The sequence below is a fragment of the Lepidochelys kempii genome, chromosome 9 (genome assembly GCF_965140265.1).
Source record: "Lepidochelys kempii isolate rLepKem1 chromosome 9, rLepKem1.hap2, whole genome shotgun sequence".
Taxonomy (NCBI): Eukaryota; Metazoa; Chordata; order Testudines; family Cheloniidae; genus Lepidochelys; species Lepidochelys kempii.
The window spans coordinates 77,267,854-77,289,416 of record NC_133264.1 but is presented as its reverse complement, the minus strand read 5'-3'; the positions used below and the strand labels follow the sequence as shown (position 1 = coordinate 77,289,416).

At 42.5% G+C, this 21,563-nt stretch overlaps 1 protein-coding gene across 3 annotated transcripts in view; it reads left to right on the top strand.

Moving 5' to 3' along the window:
• The first annotated feature begins 3,404 nt into the window (after positions 1 to 3,404).
• The window catches only part of EDA (ectodysplasin A), a 187,691-nt gene continuing 169,532 nt past the window's right edge, over positions 3,405 to 21,563 (top strand). The window contains exons 1-2 of one of the 3 annotated variants that reach the window (XM_073360976.1): positions 3,405 to 3,482; positions 4,167 to 4,490. In XM_073360976.1, the coding sequence (XP_073217077.1) occupies positions 4,191 to 4,490 (300 nt within the window). In that variant the 5' untranslated portion in view covers positions 3,405 to 3,482; positions 4,167 to 4,190. Of the gene's footprint in view, positions 3,483 to 3,887; positions 3,955 to 3,998; positions 4,491 to 21,563 lie in introns of those variants that run through there. The other 2 variants (XM_073360977.1, XM_073360978.1) reach the window with 2 other exon arrangements.

Sequence of the window (21,563 nt, the reverse complement as noted above, 5' to 3'; positions counted from 1 at the left end):
CCATGCCTCAGGAGCTGGAACTTTAAGAGAAAACCCAAATATCAAGAGAGCTGACAACACTCAGTTTTTTTAAAGTAAGTTTCTAGTCCTTGTGATAATAAAGCACATCTAAAATCTGACCTATGCAGTGATGTCTGCTTGAGTCTGCGAAGTGGGGCTGTCAAGTGATTAAAAAAATTAATTGCATGATTAAGCATGCTGTTAAACAATAATGGAATACCATTTATTTAAATATTTTTGGATGTTTTCTACATTTTCAAAAATATTGATTTCAGTTACAACACAGAATACAAAGTGTACAGTGCTCACTTTATATTTATTTTTATTACAAATATTTGCACTGTAAAAAAAAAAGAAATACTATTTTTCAATTCACCTAACACAAGTACTGTAGTGAAATCTTGTCATGAAAGTTGAACTTACAAAAAACTTACTTATGTACAAAAAAATCTGCATTCAAAAACAAAACAACGTAAAACTTTAGAGCCTACAAGTCCTACTTCTTGTTCAGCCAATCGCTCAAACAAGTTTGTTTACATTTGCAGGAGATAATGCTGCTCGCTTCTTGTTTACAATGTCACCTGAAAGTGAGAACAGGCGTTCGCATGGCACTGTTGTAGCCGACATCGCAAGATATTTATATGCCAGATGCGTGAAAGATTCATATGTTCCTTCATGCTTCAACCACCATTCCAGAGGACACGCATCCATGCTGGTGACAGGTTCTTCTTGATAACGATCCAAAGCAGTGCGGACTGACACATGTTCATTTTCATCATCCGAGTTGGATGCCACCTGCAGAAGGTTGATTTTCTTTTTTGGTAATTCAGGTTCTGTAGTTTCCGCTCAGAGTGTTGTTCTTTTAAGACTTTTGAAAGCATGCTCTATACCTCGTCCGTCTCAGATTTTGGAAGGCACTTCAGATTCTTAAACCTTGGTTCGAGTGCTGTAGCTATCTATAGAAATCTCACATTGGTACTTTCTTTGCGTTTTGTCAGATCTGCTGTGACAGTGTTCTTAAAACAAACAACATGTGCTGGGTCATCATCTGAGATTGCTATAACATGAAATATATGGCAGAATGTGGGTAAAACAAAGCAGGAAACATACAATTCTCCCCCAAGGAGTTCAGTCACTAAGTAATTACAGCATTATTTTTTTAACTAGCACCATCAGCATGGAAGCATGTCCTCTGGAATGGTGGACAAAGCATGAAGGGGCATACAAATGTTAAGCATATCTGGCACGCAAATAGCTTATAATGCTAGTTACAAAAGTGCCATGCGACTGCCTGTTCTTACTTTCAGGTAACATTGTAAATAAGAAGCAGGCAGAATTATCTCCTGTAAATGTAAACAAACTTGCTTCTCTTAGCGATTGGCTGAACAAGAATTAGGACTGGGTGGACTTGTAGGCTCTAAAGTTTTACTTTGTTTTGCTTTTGAGTTCACTTATGTAACAAAAAAATTCTACATTTGTAACTTGCATTTTCACGATAAAGAGATGGCACTACAGTACTTGTATGCGGTAAATTGAAAAATACTATTTATTTTGTTTATCATTTTTACAGTGCAAATATTTGTAATAAAAAATAATAATATTTGTATTCTGTGTTGCAATTGAAATCAACATATTTATTTAAAAATGTAGAAAAACATCCAAAATATTGAATACATTTCAACTGATATTCTATTAAAACTGCGATTAATCACGATTAATTTTTAATCGCAATTACTTTTTTTTAGTTAATCGCGTGAGTTAATTGCGATTAATCATCAGCCCTACTCCAAAGAGCTTGAAACAGTAGCTGTAAGAGAGAGAAAATGTTCCATGAATCTTAATAGCCCCCTCCAACACCACTCCAGCAGCAAACTCTGTTGCAGGAGGGAGAAAATGCATGCTTACCCAGGGACGTTCTCCAGCAAATTCAGGGCATGGGGGCCAAGCTCCACCAATGTTCGGGGCCAGGTCACTCCCCCGGCCCCACCTGCTGGGGGAGCCGTGCTTCTCCCGGCCCCGCCTGCTGCCCCCGCACGCCTCCCTCAGATCGTCCCCGCCTGGGAAGGGGGCGGCTGCCCTGCAGCTCCACGCCGTGCTCCCTTGCCAGCAACTGCTGGCTACAAAAGGGAGTGGCATTGGCAGCAGGCTGAGGCGGTGCCTGTGGAGGGAGGAGGCACACACGTGATGGTAGCCCTCCCTCCCCAGCACCCACCACAGGGGAGGTGAGGGGGCTTCCTAGACCTGAGAGGGGCCGAGTCCCTAGGAATACATGCAGTGACAGTGGTGCAGGGTGAGTGTGCTGCTGGGGGGCAGAGAGGGCTGGAGGGACTGTGGAATCCTTCTCTCTGGCCCCAGCCCCGGGGCAGCCTGCCTGCACCCCAAACTCCTCATCCCCAGTCCTGCCCTACCCCAGAGCATGCACCCCCAGCCAGAACCCTCACCGCTGTGCACCCCAACCTTCTGCCCTGAGCCCCCTCCAGCACCCTGAACCTCTCATCCGCGGCCCCACCTTCATCCCTCACCCCCACACCCCAACCGTCTGCCCTAGCCCTGAGGCCCTTCAGCCCCAGCCAGAGCCCTCATCCACCACACCTCTGCCCTAGCCCTGAGCCCCTCCCGAACCCCCAGCCAGAGCCCTCGTCCCTCCCCACCCATGCCTGCACATTGTGCAATATAGGGAAACTGTTAAATGCTTACTGTTTCCAGTCCATTTTTACATTATTTTAAAAAATATATATTGACTTACAAGGCAGGGTTGGGGGTGGGACTTGGACCCATTCTGGGCACCACCAAAAATTATGCAAACCTGCTGCCCCGTGCTTACCCATGCACATAGATATGTCTTGACTGCTGAGGGTAAGTACTGGCGCCCTCTCTGCTGCTCTCTCTGTCTCTCTCACCGGCTGCTGTCCCTGCAGGTCCTCTGTTGCCACTGCTCCTGGAGGTCAAGTATCAGAGGGGTAGCCATGTTAGTCCGGATCTGTAAAAGCGGCAAAGAGTCCCTTGGCACCTTATAGACTAACAGATGTATTGGAGTATAAGCTTTCGTGGGTGAATACCCACTTCATTGGATGCATCAAAAACTTATGCTCCAATACGTCTGTTAGCCTATAAGGAGCCACAGGACTCTTTGCTCCTACTCCTGGAGGGTTGGCCCCATGATGCTAAATCATGCTGTCTTTCTGCAGTGCTACCAATAAGGGGATCCTTGTCTGCTCTTAACAAAGAGCGTATTTCATCTTTGCTTTATATTTTTATTGCTTTGAGCAGTGTCAACAGGGAAACATTATGCATCCTATGCTTCAGTCCATTTCCCCCTAAGACTTGCTTATTTGGACAAGGTGAGCTGCATCTTTACCTGACATTGACTGTGCTGTAATTCCAAAAGGAAATAAAGTTTGGAGGGGCAGCTACAGCTGTTAGCAGTATTCTTCCAGTCTGTCTTCGTATTACTCAACATCTCTCACAGTGGGAAATTAAAGGTATGGAAAGTCTTTTATGGAAAGTATGTGTGCCTGGTCTATAGGGAAAAACCTTTATAGTGCTGTGAGCCTCTGCCTGTTATTCCTGCCCCTTCATCATGCCTTAGACAGCATCATAATTGAGAGCTCCCTTAGCACCAACATTCCATATTCTGCCACCATTCGTAGTCTGATTTACTATAAGTAGTAAGATGTATATTCTCAGACAAAAATCTCCTGATGATTGAAATAAGGTATCAGTGATTTACTGAAAGAATTTACAATACTGTAATTTGTAATTACCAACATGTCAGCAGGGGGCGCTGAGCAGGGAGTTAGGTCCCTGCTTTTGAGGAGGGACTCCTGGGTTCTAGGCTGTACCCGGTGCTCCTAGGCAGATTCCTCTCCCTTGTATAATGGGGATGAGATCAATGCCATATCCAAGCCGCCAGCTCCCAACCGTTCGCGAAGAGTTAAATTAAGGCCAGGCGAGGTAAGGCGGAGTCCTCCAGCTGCCCCGCCTCCAGGCCTTGTCTGGACAAGGAGCCAGGCGTGTCGGAGGCCGTGGCGGCTCCGCCCCTGCGGGCTCCTCCCCCTGGCCGGGCGCTTCGGGCGGCTGTTCTGGCCGTAGAGCCTGGCTGCGGCTCCGGCTTGGGGTTCGTCGGGCGAGGATGGAGCAGTAGCCAATCTTCTTTTTCCTCGCAGGACTCGCCTGCGGTGGTACTGACCATGAGCTCCGAGCGCAGGGAGCACGCGACGCCCCAGTCTGACGGAGGTGGCTGCGCCTGTGGCCGCCGGGGCAGCGGCGGAGGCAGCTGGCGCCTCTTCCTGGGCTTCTTCGCGCTCTCGCTTGCGCTGCACCTCCTTACCCTGGGCTGCTACCTGGAGCTGCGTTCCGAGCTCCGCCGGGAGCGGGACCCCGATCCCACGCCTTCTCCCCGTCACGGGGGGGGTACCACGGCCGCCCAGGGCTCCGCTGGCTCGGCCAGCCTGCAGCGCCTCGCCGAACCCACGGACCGCCGCCAGCAGGTGAGTCACGGGCACTGGGGAACAATGGGGTGACTGGAGCTTGGAGGTACTAGGAGTGTGAGCACGGGGGCGGCTTTGCGGGGTGTGGGGGTGGACGGGAAGTACAGGGCAAGTGACTGCACTCCTTAGACAGCCGGCGTTTGTGCAGCTGCTCTTCAGGGCTGATCGATTCTGTCTTGGAGACAGGTGAGGGTGGCTGGGCATTGGGGAGAACGTCCTGCTGCTTGGCATGCTCCCTTCTCGATCACTGTGAAACAAATTCTCTGCCTTGAAGAATTTCTCCGACTCCCCAGCATGATGTTAATGCCCCTTAATACTAACGCTGGGGCTTCTGTTTCACCTACAAGGGTGAATTCCATCCAGTCCTTAGCCCGTGTTAGGGCTTTTAGCACAGGCTTGGCACAACCTGTTTGGAAAGGTGAATCTGGTCCGTCTTTCCTTCCTCGAAGCAACAGACTTAAGAACGTAATGGCTTGTGGCTGCAACTTTGGAATATCATGCATGCCTCTTCTGGCCAGGTGGGTGCATGCTTTCATCATATTCTGATGGAGGACTATAAAGATCTTTGACCAGACATTTCAGGGGTAGGGAATGAATGGGTGAGAGACCTTGTTGCTGTCTTGGGTTAATAGGAAGGAAAACTCTTGTCACCAATTACAGAAATTCTAAAAGTGTTTTATAATGCTATACACTCAACCATTTTAGCCTTGTGAGGTTTTGTACTTCAGATGTATGTTTAGATGGACCTTTTCTCTCCACCCCCACTTCATCATTTTCTTTGCTGTGAATCTTGGCAATTTAGTACAATACATGCCTGAAGGGGTACTTCAAGTGACAATTGTCCTGATAAACAATAGAATCCTTCCCGAGGCTCTTGCAACAATTTTCTTATCTCTGGCTTCTTCCAGACCTTTTCAGCAATTCAGGAAGCATTAGCTTTATCACTCTCCCTTATGGCACTCACTCTCATGAAAGTTGAATAGCTTGAAAAGAAAAAAAAAGTCTGATATCCTTCATAAGGTCCTGATCACCTGTTTGATCTTTATACTCCAGCTACCTATGCTTTTAAATACGGGATTGAAATTTAGGGAATTTTTTTTCTGTTTTCATATAGTTATTGATAAAAGAAAAGGAGTACTTGTGGCACCTTAGAGACTAACCAATTTATTTGAGCATGAGCTTTCGTGAGCTACAGCTCACGAAAGCTCATGCTCAAATAAATTAGTTAGTCTCTAAGGTGCCACAAGTACTCCTTTTCTTTTTGCGAATACAGACTAACACGGCTGTTACTCTGAAACCTATAGTTATTGATGTTAATCAAAAGGTCACTTATTCACTTAAATCTAACACACTTTTTAAAAATGAATTGAATGGTTTCATCTACAACTGCTGTTGAACCCTCTACTAACTTCGGTGCCTTTAAATTACACTTTCTATGACAAAATGTGTTTTCTCCGCTGTCTTCTGAAAGGTTGACACTAACAACTGGGGAAATTGACTATCCAGAGGGAAGGAGAAACTATACAACTGACAAGACAGAGAAAACAAAGATATTTACTTACCTTTTAAAATGCTGTAATCTTAGGTGTTAATTGTAACAATAGTATGTATGTAATGATCAGACAGAATAAACATTCTTTAACTGATTGTTATCAAATTTTAACTGCTTAATTTTAAGGTGGAGATTATATTTATATAATTCTTTTGCCTCCACTCATATCACTTTTCTTGCATCCCTTTTTGTGTGCTGCTCTTTCCTCTTCTGGTTTGGAGTGTCTATTGCTTTTTCTCTCCTATTGAGCCAAAGTGGCTTTTGTTTTTCAATAAGGATGGGGAGGAAGGGCTGCTCTATGCTAATAGCTGCTGGCCTAACTGGCTGAAAGGTTGACTGGGGCAATAAACTGGATTCTTCTCTTGTTTTCCCTCCACCCTCATTTTTCATGCAACGCCGTTGAAGGAGGTGGAGTCTGAAGCCACTTTCCCTGTCTTGTACTGCCATAGACTGAGTGGAAATGGGGCTCAGGCTCCTGCTCATCATGTTCAGGTCATCACCCCATATGTGGAGTCACTCTATAAACAATGGCTAGTCAGTAAGGTTGGGGAAGGCAGCCTGCTTTTGTTTAGAATAATTTGATCCATCTAGTTACTTGTCTTTAGAACTGTATATTCCTATGATTGGAGGTGGAATGGTGGTCCCTGCTGAATGTAAACTCCAGTGACACATTCTCCTTCCTGGGTAAAAAGCACAATTGTGGGTGAAGGGGTACTTGTAAAGAAAGCTATTGTGTAGCAAGCATAAAGCCCTGCTTCAGCCCATGTAGGAGATATTACAGTTGCTGCCCTCCTCATTTTAGAAAATACATAGCCCTGAAAAATCCATGTATTTGGAATAAATGTTTCCACTGCTTGGCAGTTGACCATAAGACATCAATCTCACTGTTCAAGTCTCAACAAGTCTTCAGTTTTAATGTACTGTACCTGAACTACAACTGATTATGGGAAACAGACTTTGTTGTAGCTACAAACAGTAAAAATAAGCTACCTATTGAACTCAAAGAAAAACTATGGAATTCTAACAGTTTTTCATTCTTTATTTTAAGCCTTGTCAATGTAAAATGAATTGAAACTGATTATTTGATATCTTAAATCTTTAGATTGCCTCTTTCTGTATTCAGCTGTACAATATTACTCCTGCATGCTTGAAGTTCCTCAGGGGCCTTCATGCGAAATGAGATGACTCTTAAAAGCTATCTGACTGAACAAGTGTACCATGAAATAATAAAACAGTGATTCCATTTAACCAGATTAAGTAGTTAAACCATATGTGCTCTGTTGTATATGGATTTGGGGTAATTCATCAGTTTGGATACAGACTGAGGTCCAATATTGTCTGTGCAGTTGAAACACTCCAGGTAAGTTAATAGTCTAAATATGTTCATTCTTGTATAGCTGGGCAGTAGAACATTAAAATGCTTGATTATGATGGAAATATTCTAAGTAATAATGAGAACATGCAAACGCCAATTTAAGGGACAGTATACTACACTTTTGTCCTTGAAGTGCCTACCTGTAGGTAACTGAACAGTATGTGCATATTCAGAGCATGGTGCCTTTGACTATATGTATAACTGATAATATTCAGGAATATACTCCCCTCCTTTTCACCTGTTTTATTTTGTTTTTTCAAGCTCCTTGCAAAGACAAAGGATTACTTCAATCTTTGTGGGAAAATAGATTAAATTTTAAGGCATGTCGTTTTGTATTACATAACCACAATAGTTTAGAGCGTGTGTAAAATTCTGTAACTAAAAATCAACACCAACTGTGCTAAGTGATACAAAATATGCAATAGACTTCTTCATTATGATTAAGGTTTCCAGCTGCTTTATAAAACAGAACATTAACCCCATTTAAAAAGTTATGATGTAACCACAGTCCTATCCAGATATTATTATAATATAATAATCCCAAATTATCAGAGGGACTGTAATATTTGTTGAAATTAAATACACTATACACTTCTCTGATATATCATCTGTTGCTTACATTCTTTTCTGTATGTCCAAATAGTAATAGTAGCTAGCAGCACCCTGTTAACGCCATCAGAAGAAAATAAAATTGAGCAGGCTATTTTTTAAAAAAATTACCAGTGTTTTAAAACTAACATTATTCCACAGCATTTACAATAATCATTAGATATCAGTCTCTAAATTAGTTTTAAATATGCATGGTTTTACTTCCAACATTCATCGCGCTGATAAATTAACACATAGTGTGCCATGAATATACAAGTATTTATAATCTATCACACTTAAAAACATCTAAATGGAAATCTTATTTCAGCACAAATCTAGAATGATTACACCTTGTATTGATTATTGAAGTCATTCAATCTGCTGTAAATCTGTACAATTTTGATTTTTTTTTTTTTTTAAAAAAAGGTTTCCTGCATTTTTGGGGAAGGAATCTGCAGTGATGGTCAGCATAGATACCTTCATTGGACAGAACAGGCTCTTGGCAGGAACCTTGTTTGGCTGAGCTCCAAAAAATGACCTCGTGACAGGAGAGAGATTTGGCAGCTTAATAATTGTGCTTTCCTAGCTCACATGGTAGTGAAACATGTAACTGCATTTAATTTCAGATACAAGGACAGCTCTTTCATGACAAAGGTTGAGGAATTGCAGTTCCTAACTTTGTCCCAGTCGGTCCACTATTGTTGCATCATCAATTTAACATCTAGGTCAGCAGTTTGGTAATGCTACTTTACCTTTGACTTTTAGATTGCTGCCATTTTTTATGTTACATAGCATGATTTGCTCAATAAGGCCTTGAATCGTAGCCATGACACTGCACAGGTAGGTGTCCAAGCTAAAATGGTATAATACAAGCAATCTGTTCAAAACAAATTGCTTGACTATAGAAATAGTTCAGTATCTATGCTGTATTTGAGTTTGGCAGGCACTTCATGACATAGTGCACATTCAAAGAATGGACAGCGGGTAGCATCACAGATGTAGGCTTAAGATGTGCTAATTAATTCTTCAAATATCTTCTGTCCAAATTAATTTCTACAATATTTCATTGTAAAGAAGTCATTAATGTGGCATTTGAGCCCTGCAGCATGCACTCAAGGCTCAGTTATTTTGAGGGGTATCTTGAATTTTGCCTTTCTATTTCCTGCATTTGCTGACATGCACTGTAAAGTTCTAGAATACAAATAGTTGCCTAATTTGGTTAAACGTCACATCAAAAGAAGGATCAGATTGACGCTTGCATTACTATCTGTGCATGCTTTAGATTTACTATTTGACTGAATACAAATACAGTGCGCTCCGTTTATAAGAATCACCCGCATAAAGTGATCAAAACCATTGGGACAAAATCATTCCTGTACCTAAAATATTCCACTTGTAAGAATCAACCACGTGTAAGAATCAAGTTCTCCAGGATGGATGTGAGTCTTATAACTAGAGTACACTGTGTTCCCTGAGATTTTTGCTTCTATAGAGTAAAAAGAGACCTGGGAAAGCCGGTAAAACAGCAAAAGTCCTTTAATATAAAGAACCTCCAAGTTACTTTTGTGTTCTTCTGATAGGATCTTGACTATAGTTATCGTGAAGTCAGGCTTATGTTTTATGAACATCTGAATGGGAAGGGACTGAGACTAGTGTAGCCTGTTTCTCCAGGCAATGTTTCTTAGGTATAATCTTCAGTTAACCCCCCATTGAAAACGAAACTCCCATCTGTACTGCACTATATAGACTGCAGTGACTTAAATCAGTTTGAAACCTTTGTGGTAGCTCTTTTCTCTAAGAAATTACTTCAAGATAAATCAGAGAGTGAGAACTCTGTTAAAGAACTGTATCTCCAGTAATTCCCCCTCAAAGTAGTCCTGAAACTTGCTCTAGAATCTAGTTTAAAAACACTAAATTCTGTTTGAATCAGTCTGTTCCTTTGCATATAATCTGAGCAATTCTTCTGAATAATTCTCTACTGACATCTAGCAGGCGATGGATTTTGAAGCCTTGCTTTTAATGAATGTAAGGTGGGACTGTTGCCCCCTTGCAACTGCCATGGAAGAAACAAAAAGCATCCTATTTCTTGGAGTTAAATCAACTATCCATCAATTATGACTAAGGATACGATTCTGTCATGGAGGTCATGGATTCCGTGATTTTTTTTCCAGGACCTCCGGGACTTTGTCTGCAGCAGGGCTGGAGCAGCTGTCAGCCCCGGGGCAGCAGCCACTGGAAGAGCTGACCAGTGGCCACCCCAGGGCTGCCGGAGCACAGGCTGGAGGTGGGGCTGCTGAAGCAGCTGGCTAGTGGCCCTCCTGGGGCTGCTGATGCAGCTCGCCAGGGCTGGGTCAGCTCCTCTGGGGCTGGAGCAGCAGCGGTCGGCTTCTGCCACAGGAGCAGTTGTGGGACTAAAGCAGCTGCAAGACCTGGCAGCGCTCTGTTTGTTCCTCTCCGGGTATTTTTAGTAAAAGTCAGGGACAGATCGTTGGCTTCCGTGAATTTTTGTTTATTGCCCACCACCTGTCCCTGACTTTTACTAAAAATACCTGTGACAGAATCATAACCTTAATTATGACACATCAAACCTTTTCCTGAGGCATTATGACCTACTTAGTGAGACTTCCTAATATGTAATTTAGTCGCTATTAGAGCTTCATATGGAAAAAAAAAAACATGCAAAAGGAACAATGTGGTCACCAGTGTCTACCATTATCAACATAGAGGATATCTTCCTCAGATGTAGCCTTTGGATTAAAGGCCCTCTTGTTTGCCTTTGGTGTATAAATGTACTGCTAAGTTTAAAAAAAAAAAGAAATGGGGGGAGGAGGAGAGATGGAACGTTGGTTGGGTGTCAAGTTGGTATAAATGCTAAACAGAGGTATTCTCTCATGTCAGTATCCGCAGATCTCTAAGGTAACTTGTGTTTTTTGTTTTATTTGTTCTGTTTTCTCACTGGTTGCATCCAAGCAGTAGTTGTTCTGGTGGTAGATTTATATGAAATCAAAACTACAGATAGAGCAAACTCTCCTCTTTTTACCACTGATGGGCATTATCATAGTAGTTATTGGGAGATATATTAATATGTCATTATTTTTTGCAACAGACCCTGAGTATCATTCAGGTTTTCAGCTATGTATTCTAACACACTTTGTCTGTTTTCTTGGTAAGGCAGTGAAGGTGTAGAATAAGATTTGGCATGTCTACTGCAAAATGTTACTTAATAACATTGCAACAACTAGATTGCCTGGACTAAATACAACAGGAATAACTACCTGTGCTTGGAAAGGATTCTTCCACAGCAAGGAACTCTTGCACTGTTCCTTATGTCACTTCATTGTCTTGGCAATAATGTGATAGTAAAGGATGAGAATTCCTGATCAAATCAACTTGGGGATGGAATGATTATGGTAGACTGGCTTTTCTGTGGGGGAAAGGACTGTTGGTTATACAGCGTGGAAAGACTTGATATTGCTGTCCTCATACATAAAATACAATACAAATTTTGGTACTAATACAAACACGTGTCTTCTAAAATCTATCTTTAACTTCTGTGGTGGACAGCAATTTTTATTCAGAAGTCTGAAATAATATTTTTAATTTACTCCTTTCAAGGAGTTTATCCCATTCCTATCTTCAACACATTTCACTAGTATTGTAATATTTTCAGAGATCATCTGCACATCTCTATATAAAACAGCTGTATTCAGATATCTGTGCATTTTAAGTATTTCATTACAATTTTGGTTTAACTACAATTATATAATTGTATTTGCCTGCATCTAGAACTCTTCTTCAAGATGTGTTGCCCATATATGTTTTCTATTGTTTGAGGTGTGCATAGGAGGGATAGCTCAGTGGTTTGAGCATTGGCCTGCTAAACCCAGGGTTGCAAGTTCAATCCTTGAGGGGGCCATTTAGGGATCTGGGGCAAAAATTGGGGATTGGTCCTGCTTTGAGCAGGGGGTTGGAGTAGATGACCTCCTGAGGTCCCTTCCAACCCTGATATTCTATGATTCGATTCACTCAAGCTGGAGATTTCTGATCAGCAGTAATTGTTGGAGTGGCAAATGAGCCCTGAGTATCCTTGTGCTTCTGAGGGCATAAAGGGTGGGGCTACCGCAGCAACATCCCTCAGTTCCTTCTCACTATATGGGGCTACAAGTTGGAGCTCACTTCTAGAACACTTTGCAGCCTTCTATTCTGTAAATAGCTGTAAATTGTTAGTGGTAGGTTAGGTTTAGTATAGCAATTTTGTAGCATTTCCTTTTTCCTGTTGAGAAACTGTACGTATTTTGTATTTTCCTTCCTGGGAGGTTTTTGGTACCAATTTAGTCAGTGTGACTGACCATAAGTTCCTGGAATTCAAAAGCTACCCATTTTGTGAGGCAGTGATGCTATTAAATGATGGCTACACAAGATATTTGACCTGCCTTGATGAAGGGCATATTTCAAATACAAGCTCCATTTGCAGAGCATTTACCAGGAGGACTTGGTGAGCATGGGAGTCTCACCTTAGGATGTTCATCTTTGAAAAATCAATGCATCCTGTCTCTGACCAATGCCTCTGGTCTATGACACAAGATTCCTTGCAGCAGAAACTAAGGATGAGAGAAGTGCTTCTGTATGTCTGTCTTCAGAGACTGTTGAAGATGCTACTGTGGCCTGGTCAATGCGTAAAACTTAATTCAACATAGTTATGGCATTCACGGGTATGAAAAATCTGCTGTAGCTTTATTGATGGATGGGTGTATTGATTAACCAATGCAGTCTAAGACTTTGATCTGTAAAGATTCACTCTCCTGAGGGCTACAGCATCAGGAATATTATTAGTATTAAGAGACTCTAGAAGCACACGAGAAACAAGACCGGTTTAGTACAAGTTTATTTATTAACAAATCCACTAAAATACAATAATGGGGAGAGAGAGAGAGAATTCAAAGTGTTTAGCCGTATGACTGACATCACTTAACCACTTCAGGGTCCATCAGCAGGCAATATCATCCTGGTATCTCTCTGTGTGTTTCTTCCTCCCAGCACACAGGCTGGGCAACACCTTTTATCCTAGTTACACTTATGCCTGCTAGACTCAGACATATGCATAAGGGTGTCAACCCCTTTTTCCATAATTTCACTTCCACACCCCATAAACTTTGGGGTGCTTTACTTTTCATAGGTTATTCTCTTAGTTCTCCTTATTTTTGTTAGCATCTACATAGGCTAGTCTCCATGGTAAACTGCGGTTACTGCAGAATTTCTCATGATGTTACAATTGGGTGTCTTGTCTAGATCAGTGCTACTCAAAGTGGTGGTCCGTGGACCGGTGCTGATCCGCGAGCCTTCGGCTGCCGGTCTGCGCGCACATTGGGGGATAAAAAAAAAATTGCTGCTCCCCCACATCAGATAGCTTGAGAAGCACTGGTCTAGATGATTACTTTGTGGCATATTTTCCCAAACATTACCCACTGGCATGTTCTTTACAGTAATCTTATAACTTAACTGGTGCAAGGTTATTCCTGGGTCACCTACTTAGTCAACCATCCTTAGGCCTAAAGCCTAGTATGGCTAAGCTGAAATCTTACAGGCCTCAGCAGGCTTTGCATTACAGCTTTACTTTGCTTATATACCTAATACTCTCATTGCTCATAAATGCTTGTCAACCTTATACTCCTATGATCCTACCATATTTAAACCTAGCCATCACACATTAATTATTCTTAATCACACCAATAAATCCTCGATTAAATGAAACAAATGGGTACATCACCATAACTATATTGACTGAAGCCTGGTGTAGACTGCTAGGTTGAGGGAAAAATGTCTCTGTAGACCTAGCTACTGTCGTTTGGTAAAACCTCTCCTATTGTGGTAAGCTCTGTTTACACTACAGGGTTATGCCAGCATAGCTATGCCACTGTAGTGGCTGTAGTGTAGACATGACCTGAATCTTCTGGCTTGAGGAATCCCTCTGAACACAGAAGTAGTGGGAAGCATCGAGTCTATAAGAAGAGATACAGATCCCTTTCTCTAAGCGTGTCATCAAAGCCCCCAAACCTCCAGATCATCTGACCCAGGGGTTGGCAACCTTTCAGAAGTGGTGTGCCAAGTCTTCATTTATTTACTTTAATTTAAGGTTTCGCGTGCCAGTAATACATTTTAACGTTTTTTAGAAGGTCTCTATAAGTCTATATATTATATAACTAAACTATTGTCGTGTGTAAAGTAAACAAGATTTTCAAAATGCACTGAGCACAGGGCTGGGGGTGAGGGAGCAGCCTGGGGGTTAAGGTGCATGGTCTGGCCAGGAGCTAGAATGAGGGAGGGAGCTCAGGGTTGGGGCAGGAGGTTTGCGTGTGGAGTGCTTACCTGGGCAGCTCCTATTTGGTGCGAGGGGTGGAGGTGGGAATGTGGTGGGGGGTGCAGGAGCTCCCATTTGGTGCTCAGGGTGGGGGTGGGAGTGTGGGGGGTACAAGAGTCAGGGCGGGTGTGTGAGGAGGGCACAGGAGTCGGGCATGGGGTGTGGGGGGGTGCAGGGGTTAGGACAGAGGGCTGGGGGTGTGGGCTAGGGTCGTGGGGGTGTTTCCTGCCCAGAGCGGCTCACGGCAGGGGGCTGGAGGGGATATGCCCTGATTCCACCCCACGGCCCCGTCCCCACGGCCCCATCCCCACCTCTTCTTCTCCTCCTCCTCCCCGGAGCAGCAAGCGTGCTGCGGCTCTGCTTCTCCCCCTCCTGTGCAAGGGCCATCAGCTGATCGGTGGCAGGGAGAGGAGGAGGGGCAGGAATGCAGCACGCTGGGGGAAGAGGCGGGGGTGGGGGGAGCTTGCCTGCCCTGCTGCAGCAGCCGACAGGACCAAGCTTCTTCACCCTGCCCCCACTGGGGGTGGGAGAGCGGAGAAGAGCGGGCTGGGGTGGGCAGGATTTTTAATGGCACACTGCTGCCTGCCGGGGTCCTGGCCTGGGTTCGGCAGCGGGCTGAGCAGGGCTGGCGGCTGGGACCCGGCAGGCAGCAGCGTTCCATTAAAAATCGGCTCGCGTGCCGTCTTTGGCATGCGTGCTGTCGGTTGCCGACCCCTGATCTGACCTATATGGCAGCTCAAAACTTCAAAAAAAGTTCCCTGAGCACCCAAACCACTACTGGATTGGAGCTAATTTTGCCTTAGACTTACCTCAGATCTTCTCCATAACTGTATCAGTGATGCGGGCGACTTGGTACAGTGATTGCATGTCCAGGCACTGGTATTGCAGTGGTCTCACCAGGTAGCCAATGTCTAGTGCGCCTATGGCTCCAATGAGATTTTGCTAGAATCAGTATCTTGTGGCACCAATCTTATGCCTACTTTCATTTTACAGTACCAAGTCGTCATTGGCCCTTTCAAGTCTGCAATTATATCTTGCTATCTGAGACCTCTTTGTTACTGAATTCTCTATTTCCCCCAGCACTGCCTTCACTCCACTGTACTCGTACCAAATAAGAGTGAATTCTAGTCTGATTCCCACTATTACAAAGGTTACAGCTTCTCATTTTCATGAGGACTTCTCCTCCTTTACTTTATCTGTTTCTGAAGAAAGCGGAAAGCCTTCCCATGCAAAATATGTGTATCTGGACTCCCTGGATCACTACCCCTCAAATATTACTAAAAACAGGAATCCAAATGGACTCAGAACATTGGTACCCACTTTCTTGGTCACCAGTGCCTTATTTTTCAGCATACCTAGAATTTCTGGGGTTCTTGGGGGACTAAATCTCCTTCTCCTGAACTATCAAGAAGGGAACTCTCATCTCTACACTAAGTGGAACCAATTCAGGAGGTGTCTCCTTTGAATGAAGTATTGCAAGTGAAAGACCAGTCCATCCTTGCACATATCAAGAAGTGGTAATCCCAGAGCCATCATCAACTGCACAGCCAAAAGATTTTCCAGGACTTGGTGAGGACAGTAGCCTCAACTCTTGATATTCCAGACCACATAAATTGCTGGACGCTGCGCATATTTCAGCACCAGATGTCTAGCTCTCCCAATCCTGAAGGGTCTCTTAGACCAAACAAAAACTCTGTATGGCAGACGCCCAGCTTTTTTAGCTCTTACTTTGAAGTAAGGAGGCTGATGTATCATCCAGTGGGTTTGAATGATTTTATATCCACCCACTACCAGGCTGCTTGCTGACAGTAGTGAGATCTTTCATTGACAGTCACTATCAGAGATCTGCTCCAAAGGACAAGGAGCCAAAGAGCTACACTTCTTCTTCAGTAGCAAGTGGTGGTCTACCTGAAGACAAATTAAGATTTCAGATTACCAAGATGCACTGGTCAAGTTCAGTTTTTATTAATTGGGAGTTGATGTTAACATTTATTGCTAACTTGCCTCAGGACTCGAGACAGGAATGTAAGTCCACTGTAGTAGAGGGCCAGACAGCTCTCCAGTACAATTGATAAAACATAGGTTCATGGCAACATAATGTTCAGGCCTTCAGAGATTCCTAGAGAATTACAGACAACTGTTTGAGGACCTCCTCTTTTGAGGGTTGTCATTTGTTTAATGATGAGACAGATGATGCTTTTCACACCCTCAAAGAGGTATGAGGTACTCTGTGGTTGCTGGGTATATATGTACCAGCCCCTAAATGTAAGCATTTTTAGCCCAGAGGCTTACTATAGATAACTAACGTAACATCAGTGCTTACCCACAGAACCTCCTAGAAAATAACAGAAGTTCTGTAGGAGAAAGTCCTCATCAGCCACAAAGTCATCTCTCTCCCACCTCCTTCATCTTTTGAGACAACAAATTTGACTTCTCACAACTTACTTTTGGATCTTCCTATCCTGTCTCCTCCCTTTTGGGGATCTTCCTGTCTCACTTCCATTTGTGGACTACCATTACAACTGATTGATGTGTACTAGAAGTTGTAGAAGTGGGTTTATGTGATCCAATTTCATTCCCTACCCCACCCTCATCCACCTTTATTGTTCTTTTTCAGGGTTCTTTTTCAGGGACCTTTCCCATTAGAGCATGTTAGAACAAGAAGTCCAATCACTTCTGGCTCTGAATGCAGTAGAAGACTTATTAAATATTCTGATATGGGGCTCTCTGTCTCTCATTTTGAAGCTGTTCTGCCATATATAAATAGGCATTGGACTAGCGCAAGAAAGTGGGAGCGAGTGAGTGAGTCTGTAGCCTCCTGGTTAGGGCACCCGCCTGGGAGGTGGGAGATCCAGGGTCCAGTCTTGGCTCCAGTGACTCTAAGCATTTCCCATTGCCTAGTTTAGGTGCCTTTCTCTCCCCATTCACTGTATAGGGAGCCTAGGTACCTAACTTGGGGTTTCTGGATTGTGGGGTTGTTCCTGTGACTTTTCTAGGTGCTTGAAAGTTAGGCATTGCCATGCAGTGTGTGACAATGTCCAAGTCTCTTTATGAATATGGGCCAAAGTGCCTAGCTGTTGTAACAGCTTGCTTTAGATGGCTGGGGATCTGGGTATTCATAGATTCCAAGGCCAGAAGGGACCATTGTTATCTGGTCTGTGGCCTCTCATATAGCACAGCCCACAGAACTTCCTCAGAATAATTCCTAGAGCATCTCTCTTGATCTAAAAATTGTCAGTGATGGAGGATCCATCAAGGATCACAATTTACGCTTTATTTAAAGTCTGAATTTACATCTAATTTCAACTTGCAGCCCTTGAATCATGTTATATCATTCTCTGATAAATTGAAGAGCCCATTATTAAATATTTGTTCCCCGTGTAGGTATGTATAGACTGTAATCAAGTCACCCTTTAACCTTCTCTTTGATAAAGAAAAATAGATTGAGTTCCTTGTGTCTGTCACTATAAAGCATGTTTTTAATCCTTTAATCATTCTCACGGCTCTTCTCTGAATCCTCTCCAATTTATTAACATCCTTCTTGAATTGTGGGCACCAGAACTCGACACAGTATTCCAGCAGCAGTTGCACCAATGCCAAATACAGAAGTAAAATAACATCTCTGCTACTCGAGATTCACCCGTTTATGCATCCCAGGATTGCATTAGGTCTTTCTGCCACAGTGTCACACTGGGAGCTCCTGTTCAGCTAATTATCCAACATGATCCCCAAAACTTTCTGCATCCCAGGATGGAATCCCCCATCCAATACGTATGGCCTACATTCTTTGTTTTCAGATGCGTACAATTACATTTAGCCATATTAAAATCCACATTGTTTGCTTGTGCCCAGTTTACCAAGTGATCTGGATTGCTCTGAATCAGTGAGCTGTCCTCTTCATTATTTACCACTTACCCAATTTTTGTGTCATCTGCAAACTTTATTCGTGATTTTGTGTTTTTCTTCCAAGTCGTTGATAGATGTTAAATAATGTAGGGCCTAAAAAACATCCCTGCAGGACTCCACTGGAAACAGACCCACCCAATGATGATTCCCTGCTTAGTTACATTTTGAGACTTATCAGATGGCTAGCTTTTAATCTATTAATTGTATGACATATTAATTTTATATTCTAGTTTTTTAATAAAGGTGTCACGTGGCATCAAGTCAAATGCCTTACAGGAGTCTTATTATATCAATAGTACTACCTTTATTAACCAAACTTGTAATTTCATTAAAAAAAATACCATGTTAGTTCGTCAGGATCTGTTTTCCATAAGCCCATGTTGATTTTCATTAATTACATACCCTTCTTTAGTTCATTATTAATAGTCTCTTATCAGCTGCTCCATTATATTGCTCAGGATCTGTGTCAGGCTGACTGGGCTATATTTACTCAGGTCATCCCATTCACCCATTTTAAAAAGTGGTACAGTATTAGCTTTCTTTCATTTTCTGGAGCTTCCTCAGTGCCCAAAGACATACTGAAAATCAATGGTCCAGTAAGCACCTCAGCATGCTCTTTTGATATTCTTGGATGCAAGTTATCTGGACTTACTGATTTAAAAATGTCTAACTTTAGTAGCTTCTGTTTAACATACTGCAGAGATACTAGTAGAATGGAAAGAGTTATTGCAAAATGATGAGACTGCATCATCTGTTTTTTCACCCCCAATACAGAACAGAAATATTTATTGAAAACTTCTGCTTTTTCTGCATTATTTTTGATAATTCTACCATTTCTGTCTAGTAGTGGACCAATACCATTGTTAGGATTCTTGTTGTTCCCAATGTTATTTTAAAAAGCGTTCTTATTGTCCTTAATTCTGCTGGACATAGATTTTTCTTTGTGCCCATCGGCTTCTCTTATCAATTTTCTACAATTCTGAACTTTCCCTTTCTTCTATCTGTTATTTATATATAATTTTTTGTACAGTTGCCTTCACTTCCCTGCTGAATCAGGCTGTTTTTTTAACTAGCCTGGGCTTCTTCCTAAATTGTGGATTTTGTAGTGTTCTTAAATGATTGCCCATTATCATTCACATTTTTCTGATTAAATTCTTCCTCCTACTGATTTGGCACATAATTGTTAAAGCACTGTGTATGTGTATGTATATGTAATATTACTGGTCTGGATTTAATTCTGTTTTCACATTATAAATGTGATTTAAGACATGATCACTTGTACCTAAACTACTATTAACCTGTAAATCTCTGATCAGTTGCTCATTATCTGTTAGGACAAGGTCTAACCTAAAATTCCCCTGTGTTGGCTACAACATTTTGAGTTAGGAAATTGTCATAGATAGTATTTAGAAATTCCAAGGATGTTTTAGTACCGGATAGCATGAAACCTCCAGAATATGTCACCCAAATTGAAATCACCCATGATCTCAGTTTTTCCCCCGCTACATATTGTAGATGGGCACATCAGGATGACAGCTTCCTTTTCCCTAGTGTGATTTGGTGGTCTGTATCAGACACTAATTAATACCCCGTCTTTCGCTTTATCTGGCAGGCCATTGATCCATAAGTATTCAAGGTCATTTTCTTCTGTGTTATCAATGACTCAGAAACAGGTAATGGTATTTTGATATAGAGTGCCACTCCTTCTCCTTTTTTGTCTCCTTGTTCCTTACTAAGTAGGTTATAACCATTGATTTTTAACATTCTAATCATACAGATCATCCCACCAGGCTTCAGTCATACCAACTAGATTGGATTTATTCTATTAAATGAGCAATTCCAATTGTTTATAACCCAAACTCCTGATATTAGTATGTAGGCAAGTTAAGAATTTATTCTCTTCATGTCCTTTGGTTCCTTGATTTAATTTTGTTCTCAGCATCTCAGTTTTGTGCTAATTGAGCCCTCATACTTTCCTTCTTTTTACCCTCCCTTTTTGCTAATAATATAACCCCCCTCCTAACTATTCTAGCCAGCCTGTCCCCAAGGAGATTGTCCCACTTTTTATGGGGAAAGGGCTCTGTATAGTTTGATAGTCTCAACCTCATAAAACGGAGAACAAAGCCCTCCACCCTCCATTTCTTACCTCGCTGGCAATTCACTTCCTGAATCTTTTGCTTTCTGTCTTTCTTTGGTTGTGGGACAGGAAGGATCTCAGAAGATTGCTTGGATATTCTTTTCAGAATGCTTCTGAGTTTTCCTGAAGTCATCTACTATCTGTGAGTTATCCCACAACACAGTGTCATTAGTACAATATGAACCATCAGTGGATCCTTGCCTGTATACTTCAGAAGCCTGTCAAATCTCAGAATGACATCTCTGTCCTGTTGTTCGCCTGTCATTTTGCAGAGTTTTCTTTCCATTCTTTTGAATATCGAATCTCCATCAAGGATCGTCTGTCTTCCTTGGGTGGTTGGAGAGCTCTTTGCAGGTAAGCTTGTACTCTGATGACTCATTAGTGGGGGGGAATATCTTGGCAAAAGATAGAGAACATTCATCATATCCTTCAGTTGTTCATTTGACTGGATCTGTTAATAGAGAACTCAATTTTGATCACTACACAGAAAATAGAATTGGTTCGAGCCATTTTGTACTTGACCATAGCTATGGCTTGTCTGCCTCCAGAAAGGTTTCAAACAATGTTTGAGCTGCATACACACTTGCAAGCCTGTCTGACTGCTATAAGAACATACTTCAGGCTTCTTGGCCTGATGGCATCATGCACTTTTGTAATCCAACATGCAAGACTTCATCTACTCTGCTTACATAGCTGGTTGAAGTCAGTATATCAACCAGACAAGCATCACGTGGACATGTTAGTGGATATGCCATCCTAAGTCCTCCAGTCTCTGAATTGCAAGTTTGCAAGGGTGAGTTCCCTTCCCCTTGCAAAGGTGAGTTCCCTTGGGTCAAAAACTCTAGTAATAGTTAGTAATTCTAGCTCTCGCTGTAAGGTAGAGAACCCACACGTGCAAGTTAAGAACTCAAAATGTGTCTTCACCTCAGGAAATGTCTCCCCACATAAACATAAGTTTTGTTGAGAGCCATCCATTGAGCCTGCAACTTATTTCTTTCAGAAATAAAAGGACTCGCTAATCAAATAATGGACCACACAACCACTGCACTGTGCTGAGAAGCAATACAGTTTTTGAATGTTTGTATTCTCCATGGTATTAGCTTAACAGCTCTGCATCTTCCGGGCATACACAATGTACTAGCAGATGCTTTAGGGTG